Source organism: Amia ocellicauda, chromosome 21 (assembly GCF_036373705.1).
Source record: "Amia ocellicauda isolate fAmiCal2 chromosome 21, fAmiCal2.hap1, whole genome shotgun sequence".
Classification (NCBI taxonomy): domain Eukaryota; kingdom Metazoa; phylum Chordata; class Actinopteri; order Amiiformes; family Amiidae; genus Amia; species Amia ocellicauda.
The window spans coordinates 875,380-895,421 of record NC_089870.1 but is presented as its reverse complement, the minus strand read 5'-3'; the positions used below and the strand labels follow the sequence as shown (position 1 = coordinate 895,421).

Here is a 20,042-nt window from a genome sequence, read left to right as displayed (position 1 = left end):
TAGACATTACTTTCTCACAAGATTGTAGGTCATGTGACTGTTTTTTCATCAAAAAATACATTTTATTTTAATTGTTAGGTGTTTTTTGGTTTACATTTATCTTGAAGAAATTAATGTCTCATCTCATGTCTAATGTCTTTTATTATTACCCATCTGTTACTGATCTAGTACTGACTTGTGATAACAGGTCTGTTCCAGGCTGGAGCCGGGTTCAGCACACCTCAGAGAATTCTCACAAGATTAAAAGCTATTTTCTGACAATGATGCAACTGCTACTTAATTGGCTAAGTGTTTACAAGGAGCAGGGCAAGATAATTAGTTGTTAAATCCTTTTTTGAAAAGTGACCCATAGCTCCAGAGGATTCCAGGAAAGGTAGACATAATTAATCCTGCACAATGGGGTGTTTAAACATAAACCGCCTGTGCCTGAGTCTAGACATCCAGTAAGTAAATCAGACTTATGCAGTGATAGTGTCACTCAAAATTGTTTGACAATTTTAAGCTTCATTGACTTCTCCATATGGTTGAAGTATATGCTGTCTTCCATTTTCTGGCACACACACAAACCCAAGTTTAAACATTTAGGGGCAGATAGCCAACTATTTAACATAAAACCTATATTTAATAAGGTTAATTGTGGCTGTTCTATACAAAACCTGACTTGGTAAACGATGACACATGCTACACATTTATGAGACTGAAGAAACAGTAATAATCATGTCCACTGAAATTAAATGTAGTATATTTTAGTATTTACATTACCAATTCAGTTAAGCTGGGACTGTTGATGCAATTTAGCAAAGTGACAGAATAGTAATCGGTACATTACTTTTATATTTTTTACACAGCATCAGAATTCTTAAAATCAGGTTAGTAAATAAACCAAACATGGTCACTTCTTTTTAATGAAATGAATTATTGTTTGAGCACAGAAAGTATTTTGTTGAGGTTACATTATGCCCACTATACTGACCATCTTGTCCTTCCTCTATTAGCTACAATGGTGTGGCTGGTAGGAATGGCGGACACTGAATCAGGGTCCAGGAAAAAAGAAACTTCCAACTCTGCTCAGCCAGAGAACCAAAGTGAGTCACTTCTCAAAAGAATGTATCCCTAGGGGCTGATGGGTGTGGGTGAGGAAGGAGTGGCATTTATTGACTTTGGAAAGCACAGGTAAATGCTTATATGTTCAGTGTTTTTAGAAAAACAAATGTATCATTTTTTGTTATATAGCTCATGCCTTACAAATTAAATTGTTCCAGAATTAGAGAGCATACTATGTGTCCGGTCCCCTACTCATAGGCAGTCCAACCATGAGAATAGCTATCATCAGTGCTTTTCTTCAGTGAGCTCCAGCCATCATGCCACTGCACATCTCTGAAACGCACCTCCAGAGTTGACTGCCTCTCAGTTTGTTATTGAACTCAGTAGTTTCTGAAAATCTGTAAAAGATTTTTCAGAGCTGTAGTGGTTGGTCTCTTTAAGTGTCTGATAGGATGGTACTGACCATGCTCAGGGAATGGAACATAAAAGTTACTTTACTTCATCAGCAAGCTTTAAAAAAAAATATAATAATAAAAAACTAAAATTAGTTTGACTGAGACTTGATAACTTGTTGAACCAGCACTGACCACTCATTTTCCATTCCAATATGTATGTATATGAAATACACTTTCATATCTAAATTTTCTCTTCCATTTTCTCAAGTTGAATTTAAATTTGTGTTTCTTTATCACATTGAGTTACATTACATTTACATTACATTACATTTTAATGCACCATTGCATCTTCGCAATGGTTTATTTAAAAATATTTTTCATGAAATGTATTTATGTATGATATTGGTAAAGTATTAACACCCACTTATTTATTCCCCATCACACATTTAAGTGCATCTCAGTTTCACCTTTCAAGCACAACATTCAGCACTCACACTCTAAAAGGATCTGCAAGTAATTTTGTGCTTATCCTAAACAGGCACGTAATGCCATAACCTCCTTTCATGACCCCAGCTTTATTTCTGCCCTGCTGTGCTGGTATACATGTTGTATTGTGCAGTTTTGCTGTGGTTTGTTTTTCCCTGTTTAAACACTAGAGGGAAGCTCTCATTCACTTCATTACTTACCATAGTCCATGATACACTTAAGTCATTCCACATTATAGGTGTTCTGTACGGGTTGGTGGAATCAGTTGGGTTATGCATCCTAATATTCCCTTACCACATACAGCAATTATGCAGATTTAAGTTCTCCAGATGGTTTCTCAGCATAACAGTTGGTTCCCATGTCCTTCCAGCCGCCCCCCCTGAAGATGATGGTGGCTTCTCTCCGGAATGGATGGGGAATCAGGAGGCCACGCTGGGGACGATGGAGCCAGATGAACAGTTGCGGCGGGAGATCCAGCAGATGCCCCCCAGACCTTCTGCCATCCAGAGTGATGACGCAGAGGAGCGTGAGTATCACCCAGGAAAGTCTGGGCTTTGAAGGCCCAGACCAGTGGTATAATGCAGCCAGTGGTATTCGAATAATCTTGCTAAAACATACACTGCCTTATACTAAACTGTTAATATCGTGGAAGCTCATTTTCTCAACTTAGAAACCACATCCTTTCATAGCAGGCCCCATCACCTGGTGACAAGATTGGCTTTCTCTCAATTCTGGGCAAGCCTGTGGTCCTACCTGAAGTTTTTAAACACTTGTAATTTACACACTCAAAAATATTGAATAAGCACAGAGGAGAGAAAACAAAAACCCCAATGGATGGCAGATTGATACAGGAGAAAATAAATCTGGGGCTTAAGGCCTAGGCCTTATTGGTTGCATCCCCTCTTACAGCAGAATGAAAATCAAAAACTCTTAAACAGTGCTGCTGTGGTCTTCACTGTGGTGGGGGCCCCTCACTGGTTCAGTTGGAAATTGTGCTCAGCTGCTGATCATAAAATGCAGGAGATGACCGCATACATTGTGCATATTATGTCAATGTTACACCAGCGGTACTATGGGTTAGTTATTGGTATACCGAGTTTTTGCGATATAGTCAATATATTATTTTGGGCGAAATGTAAAATGCTTGTATCGCGAGTATCAAGTTTTTGTGATTTTTATGCAAGTATGTATAGCTACAGACACTTTGACCATGGAATGTGGGAGGAGTAACTGTCAGTTTTATGCAGCCAGTCACTTTGCAGGATGCTTGTCAATCTCTTTTTATTTGGTCAATCACTTGCAGAAAACACTTTTTCAGTATTTTTTTATGCAGCCAATCGCCTTCTTCATTTGTAAAAGTAAGGCAGGAGAAGGAATGAAGATCTTGAATATTACACTCGATATATTAATTTTTATTATTTTAAAGTTACCTAGTTTTAATGAAATATTTGAATTGCACACTAAAAGCAGAAATGATTATGGTTTTATATATAGATATATAGAGGGTTTCCCACAACACTATTCAGGCCAAGCGCCCCCCCGGCCAAACGTGCATGAGCGAAAAACATTTAATAAAATTATTAACAATAAAAAGAAACTTCAAAGCACAGGTGCACATGCTCCGCCCCCCGCTCACGTTTGTCACTGCTAAATACGATCTGCAAGCACGCCAACAATACGCAAGCGCACCCCCCTTTATATTTGTATAAAATGTAAAGAATAATAAAGTTTGTTTGCATTTTCATAAATTGTAAAGCAATGTAAACAAATGTAGAATGTTTTTATTTTCTTTTTATTAAGAAGTGGTGGAACCCAGTTTTTTATTATAATAATGACAACGATCACATTATATAGTCGATCGAATTTTCTGCAGGATTCATATAGTCTATTCCGCAGGCATGAGTGTGTATTCCATGCTTTTTCATCAAAATATAGTTTGACAGCAAGTATTTGTTATTTTGCGCATTGTTTTTACAGGAGTAATAGAGGCATTTTTTATGTATTTAATGTACTAATTTAAAGTCAGATAAAACCAAAATCATAATTACCATGACAGCCTGGCGAGTGGTATTTGTTAGTTTTGAAAATGTTATGATTAAAGAAAGACTTGTTGTTTGAATTATAATGTCTTTGTTCTTATTTTGTAGCTTGTTTGGAGAAATACTAGAAATATCGATATATCGTGTATCGCCCAAACTTCTAAAAATATAGAGATCTTATTTTTAGGTCCTATCGCCCAGCCCTACAATAACTTTTACTAACTAGAAAACTAGACTAAAAAGAGGCTTCAGCCCCGATTTAAAGGCTAAGACAGAGATGGCATCTCTTCCATCGAGTTTCGGGGCCCTATAACTAAATTCTCTACCACCAAAGTTTTCTTGTCAATTTTAGTGACCAATAAATTAGCGGCTTCCTGGGATCTCAATAGCCAACTTGGAGTGTATTTGATAAGATAATCTTCTAATTAGTTAAACTAGTTAAATTGGTTAATTTAGTTTTTATATCTATCCTGTAGCTCACTGGGACCAGTGAAGAGAAGCTAATACAGTGAGGGAAAAAAGTATTTGATCCCCTGCTGATTTTGTATGTTTGCCCACTGACAAAGAAATGATCAGTCTATAATTTTAATGGTAGGTGTATTTTAACAGTGAGAGACAGAATAACAACAAAAAAATCCAGAAAAACGCATTTCAAAAAAGTTATAAATTGATTTTCATGTTAATGAGGGAAATAAGAATTTGATCCCCTATCAATCAGCAAGATTTCTGGCTCCCAGGTGTTTTTTATACAGGTAACGAGCTGAGATTAGGAGCACTCTCTTAAAGGGAGCTCTATTTCTGCTACCATTAATAAACCCTAGTTCTTCTATCAGTGTAAATGACAACAATCCATATTCAAAAACTTTTTATCAAATATTAGCTTTCAGTATTTAAAGATCTGGCACAACTTGTGTGCCCAGACCCATTAAAATATGAAGTGATGTCTGCAGTGTTCTTTTTTCTCTATTCTGCATTTCTCTTACTCAAAGTTTAAAATGTGGCTGCAAATAGATTTTAAAGGATGATTGACTGCTGAATAACCAATTTGGCTGGAGTGATACACAATGGGATTAAAATAAACTGCCAAACCATGTGTGCCAGCACTCGGAAGCATTTGGAACACTTTGTTCCTTCCTCAAAGGAAGAATCTGTGCAGGGATTCTCCTTGCCTGTGCTGGAAATGCTTCCAAGAGTGTGTTAATTTTGTGGAGCTCTTGTGTTGCTGTAAACACGTGCTTTATGCTATTGAAGTTTAATTGTGTGTTTTATAGTTTATGTGCTTCTCAGGCAGTGAGCAAGGACAATTAATTTTCTCAGAAAGACATGTTGCCACTTATTGTAGCATGGGGCAATGAAAATAAACCTTTGCTATGAATCTTGACAAACACAGTTCTGTGCATCAGTGTAAATGTATCCTGTTTAATTATGTATATCCTGTATATTCAAGTGTTTTAACTTTAGCGAAGGCAGAGTAATGCAACATTGATTAAATAGGTATCATAAGTAAAACTAGAAAATCTGTTATCACTATGACTGGTACAGTTCAGTCCAGCACTTGGGTTTCCTTACAATATACGTAAAACATAAAGCCAAACCAATTGTCATGATCAGTCTTGGAACCCTTAAACTGCAGAATCCAGAGCAGTGCGCTGACATGCACATAATAATGATCTCCTACATTTAAAAGAGCTGCTTTTGCACAAGTCAGGGGGCATGTGCTTGCTTGCAGAAACACTCTTTCTGGAATGGAAGGGCTATGAGGAGGGGTAGGGCACTTGCACAGAAAAAATAATAATTCAAATATGACAGTCATCATTTGTGGAAATGCTGTGGTGCTGTTAATAAGCTGTGGAGCTGTAATGTTTGTTTTGGGTCCCCGTTTTAATAAACCTTTCTGCTCCCGAGAGGTTCCTGACAAAGCAATTTGTTCCCAGGTCCCTGAAGTCTTACTCGGATTATTACCTGGTTTAAAAATCATCCTCTACTGTGCCTGGATAGTTCACTTTGCACACGTGCTAATTTCACCATTTGACAGTGCTTTCTTTAGAAATTTTTAAACCTAGAACTGAATTTGAAACTGTTTAATTAATCCTCTTGAACTGGTTTCAACTTTTCAAAAAGGCAAATGTTAAATGATATAGCTAACTTCAAAACTCAAATTGCTTAAGAGCTAAAAAGTGTAATTCTCTAAATAATTTGATTTAAAATGAAAGTTTAACTACATTAAGACCAGAAGAGAGATTATCATCAAGACACAGTTTGAGAAATCTAGGAGTAGATCCCATAATTCTGGAATGCAAGTTTCCAGTCTATAGCTGCAACTATAATTAACTCTTAGAATAAACATCATTAAGGTGTTTTGATTGAAGACACCAATTTTATTTGTTTTGCATACATGTATTTTGAAAGTGTTTTGTTTTATTGAATATAATGCTAAAAGCTGAAATGTATTGTCTGGCTTATAATTAAGGATTTACTGACAGATTTAATTCGGAAGCAAACTCCTCCATTTATATTTACTCCTCAACGAAGTGAGGGAGTAAAACCTGTTGTTTTCTAGCAAGGTTAATTCCCCTCCAGAAGAAGGGGATTGGTTGGTATTTCTTGTACTGCAAAGCTTAGCAATCCTTTGATGTTTGATTATGCCACAGGGCCATATTAAATGTGCAGGAAAAGCCATCAGGTCCTCCAAGAAAGGGAATGTTATTACAAGGCTGAATTGATTGGTTTTGTTTCCAGGGGGAGTGAAGCTGGGCCTAGGAGACTTCATTTTCTATAGTGTGCTGGTGGGGAAGGCCTCAGCCACTGCAAGTGGAGACTGGAACACAACACTTGCCTGCTTTGTGGCCATACTCATCGTAAGTACCAGTCTCTTACACCGGCTACTGGGCTCCATGCACACAAACACAGCATTAGACACACAGAACTGCAACAAAAGCCCCCTGCTTTTAATCCAAGCAAATGCAGCTTGAGAACCTAGTATCCACTGACGACCTTTATTTTACTTGATTTGATTTAGATATGTATTTTGAATAATACTGTATTAATGCTTAATCTATTATTTGAAATCACCTTCTAAATAGTGAGATTATGTGGAAGAACTCTTTATCTAACACTCAGTTTCCATGAATGTTCTAAATTAAAAATTAGAGCTCATGCAAGTTCTGTTTTTAAATATAGTCCCACTGTAGCCATCATCACAATGTACTACAGTGGCCGTCCATATTAAAACGAGCAGCCACGACATAGGTGTAATTGGAGCAGATGCACTCCACAGTATTTAATAGCTTACATCTGTGCATCATGCAGGACTTGAAGTGGAAGCTGCTGATTGTACCTCTGAACTTTTATTGGGTGGGGGGGGGGGGGGCATGTCTTGGCAGTGAGCTGTTCATTTTAACATGTCTGTGATATGACAGAAATTAATGAGAGATTGTACTTTGCTGCCTGCCTACCTACCCAGGGCCTGTGTCTGACGCTGCTGCTCCTCGCCATCTTCAAGAAGGCACTGCCGGCCCTGCCCATCTCCATCACTTTTGGCCTGGTCTTCTACTTTGCCACAGACAACCTGGTGCGCCCCTTCATGGACCAGCTAGCACTACACCAGTTCTACATATAGTGGAGATGCGATGCCTCCTCTCTCTTTCACCTCTCCCCCAGCCTTTAACATGAACCACCGCAACACTTGTGTGGGACAAGTGTCCTCTAATCTCACCCTCTCTGTTTCTGGACTGGACTTGACTGGAAAGATTTGTTTGTGAATTAGAAGGATTACCACCTCCTCATCTCAAACCCATCATCCTCCTTTCAACTTTGTTCTAACATACTTTTTTTTTTTTTTTTCCCCTCTTAGAGGTTTGTAAAATTAGGGGCCTTTGGTATACTACATTTAGGGTGTTGATCAATACTGGACAATAACTGGTCTTATCCTGTGTTTTGAATTGAACAGCAAGAGGCAAGTGTAAATAAGTGATGTTATAGACTTAGCATACAGCCAACGATATTCACCTAGATTGACCATCACACTGTTTCTTATTTTGGAGATTTGGTCCATCTTGAGTTTGAATTGTTGTCTGATAACTTCAGCTATAATTTATAGGTTTGTTTTTGTTAGTTTAAGAACCACCTGATGAACTGTCCTTGAATACAAGAACTTATAGCATTAGCACCTCCATATGAGGTTTGTAGTTTATTAAACATATTTGAGAGTTGAACATAATTGGTAATCAAAGTCTGAGGTATGTATATTCTTCTCTGGTGAGGCAAGCTCAGGCTATGATGTCTTGATATTTGCTGATAATTTTGGGTTGTACTGGAATCACAGAAGTGTGTGTGTATTTCTATTTATTTTTTCTTCAGGATTTCAGTACAGTCATTTAGACATTTCCATGTTTCTGGTCTCATTCCCATTCATTCCAGTTGGATGGTGATTGGTGATTGAACAGGGTCTGGACAAGATCTGCATGGGCTTTTCAGGCTATATCTGCATGTGTGGTCATTTCCTACTACAAATCAGTACAGATGTACTGCCACTGTGCATCAGCCTTAATTAATAATCTCATGGTTAATGTTTTAATGTATACAAATCATAGTGGCGGGCTGTTCATTAAGCTTACGGGTGTCCAATGGGGTGTAATTCTCAGAGTTGTCTCGATTTGCTAGCACACCAACTGTTGTTGCCTCTACAAACCCCATATATGCCAGTCTACACTGCATGGGAAGAAAAATTGAATGAACAGAGAAGTACATAGAGGTAGGGATTTGTGAAGATGGGCAGTTTGGGCAGATAACTTGGGGTCACCCTTACATTAATTGTAATCCCTGGTCCTTGTGGACAGTCCTGTAGGTTTTCTAGGCCTCTTTGTACCACCTTCCAGAAAACTAACATCAGTATTTAATTTGTTTAGTTCAGCAAATGTTTGGATTCAGCTAAGCCACAGTTCCAGTGTAGTGATTGCAGACATCAACAGCTCACTTATATGGTAGGTAATTCTCCATAGGGCTTCACTCAGCAATCCATAATTTCCTGCTGCTTTAACAAACAGTTGAACAATTTCAAGACATCATGGCATACAAACAAAATGGTTTTCCTGAATCTATTATTCTGTGAAAAACACACCCTTTATCCATTCTCAAGATGTGCTGTTAGTAGAATTATGTCCTTAAGATATGAACACTCATCTTTATTTATCAGGGATTTGCCCACCTTTTACATTGTCTCCTGATAGAATGGTAAGATTTATCTTGTCATTCATTTAAAGTTATTGACTGCATCATAATGCACATCAGACAAAAAATATCATCAGTCTCCTACACATTTCAGACCGGTTCCAAGTACTGAATGATTGTCTTTAAAATTCTTTTGTCCTTAAATTGTAAAATGTCTGAAATTCATAAACCACAGTGCAAATTAATGAATGGTTTAAAATCCAGGATTATCTGGACAACTGCCTGCTTCAGAGCTGTGTTGCACACAATCAAATTGTATAATTTGCATTGTAAATAAAATTACATTGTTTTTTCTTTACCCTTTGTTAATTGTAAGGCTTTACTTTGCTTTGATGCCAAGCATGTTCTCAATTTTAACCACAGTTTGTTAATATCTTCAACTTGCTTCAAGCTATGCTGGTACAGGTTTTCTAGTAGGACAATGTTCTTTGGAAATAAATTGGAGGAAGCAGACTTTCTCAAACTGCAGAATCCTATTTCAGGAATCTACAGACTGTGACGAAAACATTTACTTCTATCAGAGCAAAGGAAAGCCATACACTGAGTTATGGCTGAATAGTGTCTTGTATGATGTAAAGTCTGGGAACAGGGACGATTTATTTTATTTTTCCTGTAAAGAACTACTGGTCTGTAAATAGAAAGTTGTTGATTTGTAATCCCAGCTCTGATTCTATTCAGGCTGCTGCTTCATATATTAATTTATAACTACAGGATGTTTCGATTTTTGATACATTTTCAATGATTTTTTTTTTCCAGTTAGTACAGGTTCTCAAATAAATAAAATGCATGACTAGTTTCTTTGAAAGTTTTATTTTGTGCCTCCGTCAGATGTGCCATCCACCACTACATTGGATCAGCAGATACTTGCTTACAAAACTAGCATTTCTGACATTCAAAATATAGGAGGTGAATAAAGCAGAGATGTGAAATATATTTATTCTAAACTAAAGTAGCTTAAAACAAGCTAAAAATAACCTGTGACTTACTGAACTAGAAATAGAAAAAAATGCTAAGGCTTCTTAAGCATCTTTAAATACTTCAGAACATTTCAATTGAAGACCAGAGTTAGGCATGGGCACTTATTGCTGTCAATTTATTGTAAATTGTCACTTTGTAGTCCATGTATGGATTCTAAAGACCATCATTTAAAAAAATTAACAACTCACTCTTGAAATAAAATGGTGGTACCCATAGAAAAAGATAGGAACTGGACCTCTGGTGTAGTGCTGTCCGCTCTGCTCTGCTAGCTCTGACTGGCAGACGCTGGCTGCTGTTTCAGACCAAGCTTAGCAGCATTACTGTCTCCATAGCTACAGCTTGGCGAGGCTATATGCCTTTGACTGGGTCATCAGGTAATTGATTACAGGGATTAACAACTGGGGTGATAACTCTGAGCAAGGGAGATCTGCCTTGTGTGTCTTGTTGACAGCCTTGTTTGTATAGTATTGAATGAATGTGGCTGTGGATTCTCTTTAACAGCAAAGATGTTTTCAATCCAGGATGGCGATACAATATGGGAAGAGAAAAAGCTTTTCTAAATGCTATCCAAACTATGATGAGCTGTAGTTGCTCTTCAGGTTAGCATTGCTTTTTTGTGGCAATGGGAATTTCTTCCTAAAAGGACTGGCCCAATTTCAAATTTCAAATATCTGCATCACATGCATATGGATTTATTTTTATATATATATTCTCAGAACATAGCTTGGATACACATAATATAAATAACGTGCAGAAAAGACACAGTTTTTATGGTTTCAATTTTCAATGTAATGTTTTACATCACTTAAAGAAGGTACCTCTGTGTATAGCTCTGAATCTCCATATATCCCTCCAGTGGCATCTCAACAATAACTGTACCAATTGTGTGTTAATAGGACAAACGGAACCCACTCTACAAGGGCTTTTGTGGTGTCTAGGTGCTGTCCAAACACATACCCAAGTGGCCAAACAAAACTGTAGATTAAATAATACGAATAACCAAATAATACTTACAAATCCACCACAGGATCCAGTCTTTCTAAAAAAAAATAGCTCTCCCCGGCCACATCAGAGAAAGCTGATGTTTTTAACATCAGCGAATACTGGACACCATTTGAAAGCTCTGAGTCTCAGCTTTCATGTGATCCCAAACACTCTGCAAACAACGTGAAGGTGAAGGGTACAGTTGATATTAAACATAAATACACATTTTTGGTGCCCTTTTAAGGGTACAGAACCAACAACTCTGGTTACAGGTCCCAAAAACCAGTACTCCTCACTGCCTCCAAATAATGAGGGACAGCTGTGACCATTGTGTAACATACATTTAAACATCTTTCCTTAACAATCCAAATCTGTAATTGAGATATGATTATTGTGACCGTTCAGACCTGTCAAGGCACAGCTACTGGTAAGGACTGGATTGTCTGCAGCCACGTCTCGTTTAGGTGCTTTGCACCAGGTAGTTGGACGCACGTGCGGCACTGATGCAGTCTGCTTCTTCTGAGCCTCTTCCTATTTAAACCTCCATATTCCCCCTTTCAGGGAGATCCCCAGATCATTTTTTTATGCCTGGTTTTGTTTATTTTTTATTTTTTTGTTTGTTGTTTTTGAAGTCCTCTTGGAGTTTTAAGGTTCCTCCATGAGGGGGGATATCATTATTTTATTGATGTTTATGTAGGGGTCCGAGCAGTAGCGAAGGCACTGGGACTGATTATGGACAGTAACAATAGGTACACACATGTAGAGGTCAAAACATGTGGCTTTATTCCTTCTCCATATTACTCTCTCTTTCACACCTTTCACTTCCTCCTGCTCACATCCGGTTCACTTTACCATATTACCCCTAAAACACAACAGCTGCTTTAACAATATAATTATCACTCTACACTGATACATATTTCTTTTCAAAATGGGGGACGTCTCGTCCTTTTTTTGGAAACGAGGACAATAAAATTACAGAGACGGTAAGAATAATGCAAAAAAAAAAAAATACAGAAAAACTCAATGATGTTTTATTTTTATTTTTTTAAGTATTGAACTATTCATGAGAATGCGCTAACCACAATAACATAACACTACTTGTATCAACTATAGGAGATACACAAGGTCAGAGCATTGTAATATTCAGTAAAAGACAAAATCAAGGAACTTAAAAGGTCTCCTGCCAGCACGTAGAACTCTTGAATATTTAGGCACTGTACCAGACGGCAGAGTAGTGTCAGTCTGTATAACAGTCTCAAGGCACCTAGAGTCTGAATCCAACTGTTCAGTAAGATAATTGGGCAAGAGCATAGGGACCTCAGTCTGTACAGTCTCAGGCAGGTCAGAGAGTGCTCAGATAAGTCAGATAGGTGAGAGGTGTTGCTCATAGGTGATGAAGAGGGTGACCCCCCGTCCTGTGCAGGCAAGGTATAAGGGTGCAACTGGTTGTAGTGAATCACTTGCTGGTGCTCCTCAGGGAATAGCAGACTGCAGAGCAGGTAAGTAACACCAACCCCTACGTCTTTACTATCAAAGCTGCGTTGAATTTGATAGGGACTGTTCCAGTGAGGCCCTAGTTTCAGTCTGGTGTCAGTGAGCACAGATATCCACACTAGGTCCCCTGGCTCATAAGGGTAGTGTCGCACTCCTAAGTCATTGTGAAGTTTCTGCCACTCAGAAGCCAATGTATTATTGTTCCGGGTCAACACGCGTGGTGCTATTGACAGGAGGGTCAGGCCAGGGTGAGGTGGGGTGCATGGAGTGTTCCAAGCAAGCTGGCACAGTGACAGTAGTCGTGGTCCGTGGCTCGGGCTCGGGCTCCGGTGGCTGTACCTTCTGGCAGAATGGTCGTGCTGTGATGTACAGTACTGTGCAAACGTTTTAGGCAGGTGTGAAGTTTTAGGCAGGTAGCATTAATTCTCCTAGGTACACTTGCACACAGTTTTTGAAGGAACTCGGCAGGTAGGTTGGCCCAAACATCTTGGAGAACTAATCACAGTTCTTCTGTGGATTTAGGCAGCCTCAGCTGCTTCTCTCTCTTCATGTAATCCCAGACAGACTCGATGATGTTGAGATCAGGGCTCTGTGGGGGCCATACCATCACTTCCAGGACTCCTTGTACTTTACGCTGAAAATAGTTCTTAATGACTATCGCTGTATTTTTGGGGTTGTTGTCATGCTGCAGAATAAATTTGGGGCCAATCCTTATGGTATTGCATGATGGATAAGTATCTGCCTGTACTTCTCAGCATTGAGGAGACTATTAATTCTCACCAAATCCCCAACTCCATTTGCAGAAATGCAGCCCCAAACTTGCAAGGAACCTCCACCATGATTCACTTTTGTCTGCAGACACTCATTCGTGTACCACTCCAGCCCTTCGGCGAACAAACTGCCTTCTGATACAGCCAAATATTTCAAATTTTGACTCATCAGTCCAGAGCACCTGCTGCCATTTTTCTGCACCCCAGTTCCTCTGTTTCCATGCATAGTTGAGTGGCTTGGCCTTGTTTACACGTAGGAGGTATGGCTTTTTGGCCGCAAGTCTTCCATGAAGGCCACTTCTGACCAGACTTCTCCAGACAGTAGATGGGTGTACCAGGGTCCCACTGTTTTCTGCCAATTCTGAGCTGATGGCACTGCTGGACATCTTCCGATTGTGAAGGGATGGTAAGCATGATGCGTCTTTCATCTGCTGCAGTAAGTTTCCTTGACCAACCACTGCGTCTACGGTCCTCAACGTTGCCCATTTCTTTGTGCTTCTTCAAAAGAACTTGGACAGCACATCTGGAAACCCCTGTCTGCCTTGAAATGTCTGCCTGGGAGAGACCTTGCTGATTCAGTATAAGTACCTTGTGTCTTGTTGCTGTGCTCAGTCCTGCTATGGTGTATGACTTCTGACAGTAAACTGTCTTCAGCAACCTCACCTTGTTAGCTGAGTTTGGCTGTTCCTCACCCAGTTTTATTCCGCCTACACAGCTGTTGCTGCTTAATGATTGTGTTTCAACCTACATATTGAATTGATGATCATTAGCACCTGTTTGGTATAATTGTTTAATCATACACCATATGCATACAAAATCCCTGACTTAGTGCAAGTGTACCTAGAAGAATTGATGCTGTTTTGAAGGCAAAGGGTGGTCCCTAGGGATGCCCAGATTAATCGGCCAGCAATCGGTATCGGCAGATTATAGGCAAAAAATGTAATAATCGGTATCTGCCGACTACTTTAAAATGGCCGATTACTTGCGACCGATTGTGGTGTCTGAAAAGGCATCATGCTTACCTAATTTGTATAATAGGCTAACGTTTCTTTGTCCAGTCAGGTGTCAATGGCAGATAATATAGTGCCAGGCTGCTTGGTGAGAGCTTTCACACTTACACCCCGTTTCCACTGTCAGCGTCCGAATTTCACAGGACCGGTGCAGTGCCGTGCCGTGACTAGTTAAAAATAAATTGAAGGATAATAATCGGATCGGTAGCAGCCGATTTTATTAATACTGTATGAACAACTGGACGGTGTTTCAGGCTGTAGCTTCGTGAATGGTGTGAAGGTTTTTTGTCTTGGTGATGATTACAATAATAACAATAATAATAAATAGCAAATATGTATTTTACTGTTGCACATGGAAACGTTTTCTTACGGTAATGTAATGCTTGTCTGAATATAATGTTGTCTATACACGTTTAGCTCTTAATACCAATTAACAGAAAAGTGTATTTATTACGTCTCAATCATGTAAAGCAGAAAGAATAAAACAGACATAAGGCTGTATCGCTCGTAGTGTTGTTCTCGGTCTTTTTAAAACGACACACAGTTCTTCCATTGACGTTTTTTAATCTATAAAATACAGACGGTGTAAATACACAGATGTTTCAATGTTTTAAAGCTCGTTCTTTTTGCAACTTACTGTAATAAACTACGTTATGAACTCATCTGTCTGAAATCATTTCAGATAACATATGCATAATGCATGAAACCTGCTAATGTAGTGAATAATAATCTTCAGAAAAATTTGAATAAGATGTGCACTTACGTGCATATTTAATAAGCCTACTGCGTAGCCTGTATTGTACGTTATTAAATACAGTAATCTGTAAATAAATCACAGATAATGTGTTCTTATTGAAACTATTGCCACAGTATTAATTACAAAATGCTACCAAGGCTTGTACACCATGCATAAAAATCCGAGGTAAAATAGACTACCTCCGTTGCAGGAAAGAAATGTATCGTCTTGTAGACGGGTTTTCCCTTTGCGTACCTTTCATTTCTACAAAATACAGCATCTGACAAATTGGTGGCCTTTTATCCTATGTCTGAATGGGTTACATGTCATTTCTTATTAAAAAAATGGAAAAATTAAATTAAAATGAGCTGAAATTAGAAGCCTCATCAGAAGCAACATTTGTATTTAATTTATGACAGGGTAGAAAGTTACAGAAATGTCAAAACATCGGTATCGGCCAATAATTGTCTTATATTGGTGCATCCCTAGTGGTCACACCAAATATGGATTTGATGTAGATTTTTCTTCTGTTCACTCACTTTGCATTTTGTTAATTGATAAATATAATCTATTAACATGTCTATTTTTGAATGCATTCTTACTTTACAGCATTTTTTCACACCTGCCTAAAATGTTTGCACAGTACTGTATACGGATTGTCCTGTCTCTCATCTCGGTTTCAGCGAGGAGAATATGAAGAATCGCACTCCCATCTTCCCTCCTAAGTCCTGTATCTGTTCTCAGATGGAGAGGGACAGTCATCAGGCGAAGCTCCTTTGATGCACAGTGATCATGAGGTTCTCGGTGAGCAATGTGGTGAAGAGCTGCCTCCTCTGTCGGCCCTGCTGTGTATGCCCCTGCCATTTGTAATCCGTCTACTTTGGCAGTAAGGTGTTCTACAACTGACAAAAGCCTATTGTCCCTGTCTGAAACAGGATTTACCTTGGCTGACTGAGGCACAGGGCAGTAATGGCAGTTTTTACTTCATGCTCTCATAATTAGATTGCACTTCGGCAGGCAGACTATCCCACAGCAAAAACGTGGCGCCCTCTGAGTGTGTGTTCATACAGACAGGCCGCTATTGCTGGTCAGAGCCGCCACCTCATTGCCAGGCCCAGCTCAGAAAAGACAGGGTACCATCCCTTTGGACGGCAGAGGTGATCGGTTTTTTATGGGGCCAGCATCCACGTGTGAAAAAAACTGGGGATACGCTTTAACTCGTTTGTGTAGAAAATGGCTCAGACTCAGATAACAACGCTACCGAAAAGAAAAAAGTCCCCCAAGTTTAGCTAGTATTGTCACTCTCTTATCCGTATTTATTACTCAAGTCCTTACATTGTCCCCTGTTAGTACTTACAGTCCACTCATGTTCGTCCTTGTGTATATTTATTTTAATATGTAGGCTATAGTTTGTAATCCTGCATTGTCTTTCTTTTATGCAAAGCCGACCTCTTTGTACTGGTTCATATCCTCAGTCGAAAATCATTATCTGCTGAAAGGCACCCAAACTCCGACGAGAAGTTAAAAGAAAGTAGCCCCGCTGCCACCAGTGTAGGGGTCCGAGCAGTAGCGAAGGCACTAGTAATGGACAATAACAACAGGTACACATGTGTAGAGGTCAAAACATGCTGCTTTATTGCTTTTCCAGATTACTCTCTCTTTCCCACCTTACACTTCCTCCTTCTCATATCTGGTTCACTTTACCGTATTACCTCTAAATATAATTATATTAACAATATAATTATCCCTTCTACACTGCTACATTTACAGTGCATCCGTAAAGTATTCACAGCGCTTCACTTTTTCCACATTTTGTTATGTTACAGCCTTATTCCAAAACGGATTAAATTAATTATTTTCATCAAAATTCTACAACCAATACCCCATAATGACAACGTGAAAGAAGTTTGTTTGAAATCTTTGCAAATTTATTAAAAATAAAAAACAAATAAAGCACATGTACATAAGTATTCACAGCCTTTGCCATGACACTCAGAATTGAGCTCAGGTGCATCCTGTTTCCACTGATCATCCTTGAGATGTTTCTACAATTTGATTGGAGTCCACCTGTGGTAAATTCAGTTGATTGGACATGATTTGGAAAGGCACACACCTGTCTATATAAGGTCCCACACTTAATAGTGCATGTCAGAGCACAAACCAAGCCATGAAGTCCAAGGAATTGTCTGTAGACCGCCAAGACAGGATTGTATTGAGGCACAGATCTGGATAAAGGTATTGAAAAATGTCTACAGCATTGAAGGTCCCAATGAACACAGTGGCCTCCATCATCCGTAAATGGAAGAAGTTGGGAACCGCCAGGACTCTTCCTAGAGCTGGCCGCCTGGCCAAACTGAGCAATCGGGGGAGAAGGGCCTTAGTCAGGGAGGTGACCAAGAATCCGATGGTCACTCTGACAGAGCTCCAGCGTGTCTCTGTGGATAGAGGCGAACCTTCCAGAAGAACAACCATCTCTGCAGCACTCCACTAATCAGGCCTGTATGGTAGAGTGGACAGACGGAAGCCACTCCTCAGTAAAAGGCACATGACAGCCCGCCTGGAGTTGGCCAAAAGGCACCTGAAGGACTCTCGGACCATGAGAAACAAAGATTGAACTCTTTGGCCTGAATGGCAAGCGTCATGTCTGGAGGAAACCAGGCACCGCTCATCACCTGGCCAATACCATCCCTACAGTGAAGCATGGTGGTGGCAGCATTATGCTGTGGGGATGTTTTTCAGCGGTAGGAACTAGGAGACTAGTCAGGATCGAGGGAAAGATGAATGCAGCAATGTACAGAGACATCCTTGATGAAAACCTGCTCCAGAGCGCTCTGGACCTCAGACTGGGGGGAAGGTTCATCTTCCAACAGGACAATGACCCTAAGCACACAGCCAATATCACAAAGGAGTGGCTACAGGACAACTCTGTGAATGTCCTTGAGTGACCCAGCCAGAGCCCAGACTTGAACCCGATTGAACATCTCTGGAGAGATCTGAAAATGGCTGTGCACCGACGCTCCCCATCCAACCTGATGGAGCTTGAGAGGTCCTGCAAAGAAGAATGGGAGAAACTGCACAAAAATAGGTGTGCCAAGCTTTGTAGCATCATACTCCAAAAGACCTGAGGCTGTAATTGGTTCCAAAGGTGCTTCAACAAAGTATTGAGCAAAGGCTGTGAATACTTATGTACATGTGTTTTTTTTGTTTTTTATTTTTAATAAATTTGCAAAGATTTCAAACAAACTTCTTTCACATTGTCATTATGAGGTATTGTTTGTAGAATTTTTAGGAAAATAATTAATTTAATCCATTTTGGATTAAGGCTGTAACATAACAAAATGTGGAAAAAGTGAAGTGCTGTGAATACTTTCCGGATGCACTGTTTATGGAAAAAAACACCTGTCATCTCAAAATGTTACAATTATACACTCACCTAAAGGATTATTAGGAACACCTGTTCAATTTCTCATTAATGCAATTATCTAACCAACCAATCACATGGCAGTTGCTTCAATGCATTTAGGGGTGTGGTCCTGGTCAAGACAATCTCCTGAACTCCAAACTGAATGTCTGAATGGGAAAGAAAGGTGATTTAAGCAATTTTGACCGTTGCATGGTTGTTGGTGCCAGACGGGCCGGTCTGAGTATTTCACAATCTGCTCAGTTACTGGGATTTTCACGCACAACCATTTCTAGGGTTTACAAAGAATGGTGTGAAAAGGGAAAAACATCCAGTATGCGGCAGTCCTGTGGGCGAAAATGCCTTGTTGATGCTAGAGGTCAGAGGAGAATGGGCCGACTGATTCAAGCTGATAGAAGAGCAACTTTGACTGAAATAAGCACTCGTTACAACCGAGGTATGCAGCAAAGCATTTGTGAAGCCACAACACGTACAACCTTGAGGCGGATGGGCTACAACAGCAGAAGACCCCACCGGGTACCACTCATCTCCACTACAAATAGGAAAAAGATGCTTCAATTTGCACAAGCTCACCAAAATTGGACAGTTGAAGACTGGAAAAATGTTGCCTGGTCTGATGAGTCTCGATTTCTGTTGAGACATTCAGATGGTAGAGTCAGAATTTGGCGTAAACAGAATGAGAACATGGATCCATCATGCCTTGTTACCACTGTGCAGGCTGGTGGTGGTGGTGTAATGGTGTGGGGGATGTTTTCTTGGCACACTTTAGGCCCCTTAGTGCCAATTGGGCATCGTTTAAATGCCACGGCCTACCTGAGCATTGTTTCGGACCATGTCCATCCCTTTATGACCACCATGTACCCATCCTCTGATGGCTACTTCCAGCAGGATAATGCACCAGGTCACAAAGGTGGAATCATTTCAAATTGGTTTCTTGAACATGACAATGAGTTCACTGTACTAAACTGGCCCCCACAGTCACCAGATCTCAACCCAATAGAGCATCTTTGGGATGTGGTGGAACGGGAGCTTCGTGCCCTGGATGTGCATCCCACAAATCTCCATCAACTGCAAGATGCTATCCTATCAATATGGGCCAACATTTCTAAAGAATGCTTTCAGCACCTTGTTGAATCAATGCCACGTAGAATTAAGGCAGTTCTGAAGGCGAAAGGGGGTCAAACACAGTATTAGTATGGTGTTCCTAATAATCCTTTAGGTGAGTGTATTTCTTAGCAACCACCCTTATCCAGGGTTCACAGTTGTTACAGTACATAATTATTATTTATACATAAACATTTATACAGCTGGGTTTTTACTGGAGCAATCTAGGTAAAGTACCTTGCTCAAGTGTCCCCCACCTGGGGTCGAATGCACAATTTCAACAGCTAAACACCCACAGTTACTCCACACTGCTGCATGATAGACTATTTTGACTGTGTGACTCATGAATTCT

The 20,042-nt window shown here is 39.7% G+C and overlaps 1 protein-coding gene across 6 annotated transcripts in view; it reads left to right on the top strand.

The window, feature by feature from the left end:
* Positions 1-9,989, top strand: part of psen1 (presenilin 1) — a 28,872-nt gene extending 18,883 nt beyond the window's left edge. For all 6 annotated transcript variants that reach the window (XM_066694583.1, XM_066694582.1, XM_066694581.1 and 3 more), the window contains exons 8-11: positions 996-1,085; positions 2,296-2,451; positions 6,704-6,822; positions 7,428-9,989. In XM_066694583.1, the coding sequence (XP_066550680.1) occupies positions 996-1,085; positions 2,296-2,451; positions 6,704-6,822; positions 7,428-7,583 (521 nt within the window). In that variant the 3' untranslated portion in view covers positions 7,584-9,989. The remainder of the gene's footprint in view (positions 1-995; positions 1,086-2,295; positions 2,452-6,703; positions 6,823-7,427) is intronic.
* Positions 9,990-20,042: the final 10,053 nt, after the last annotated feature.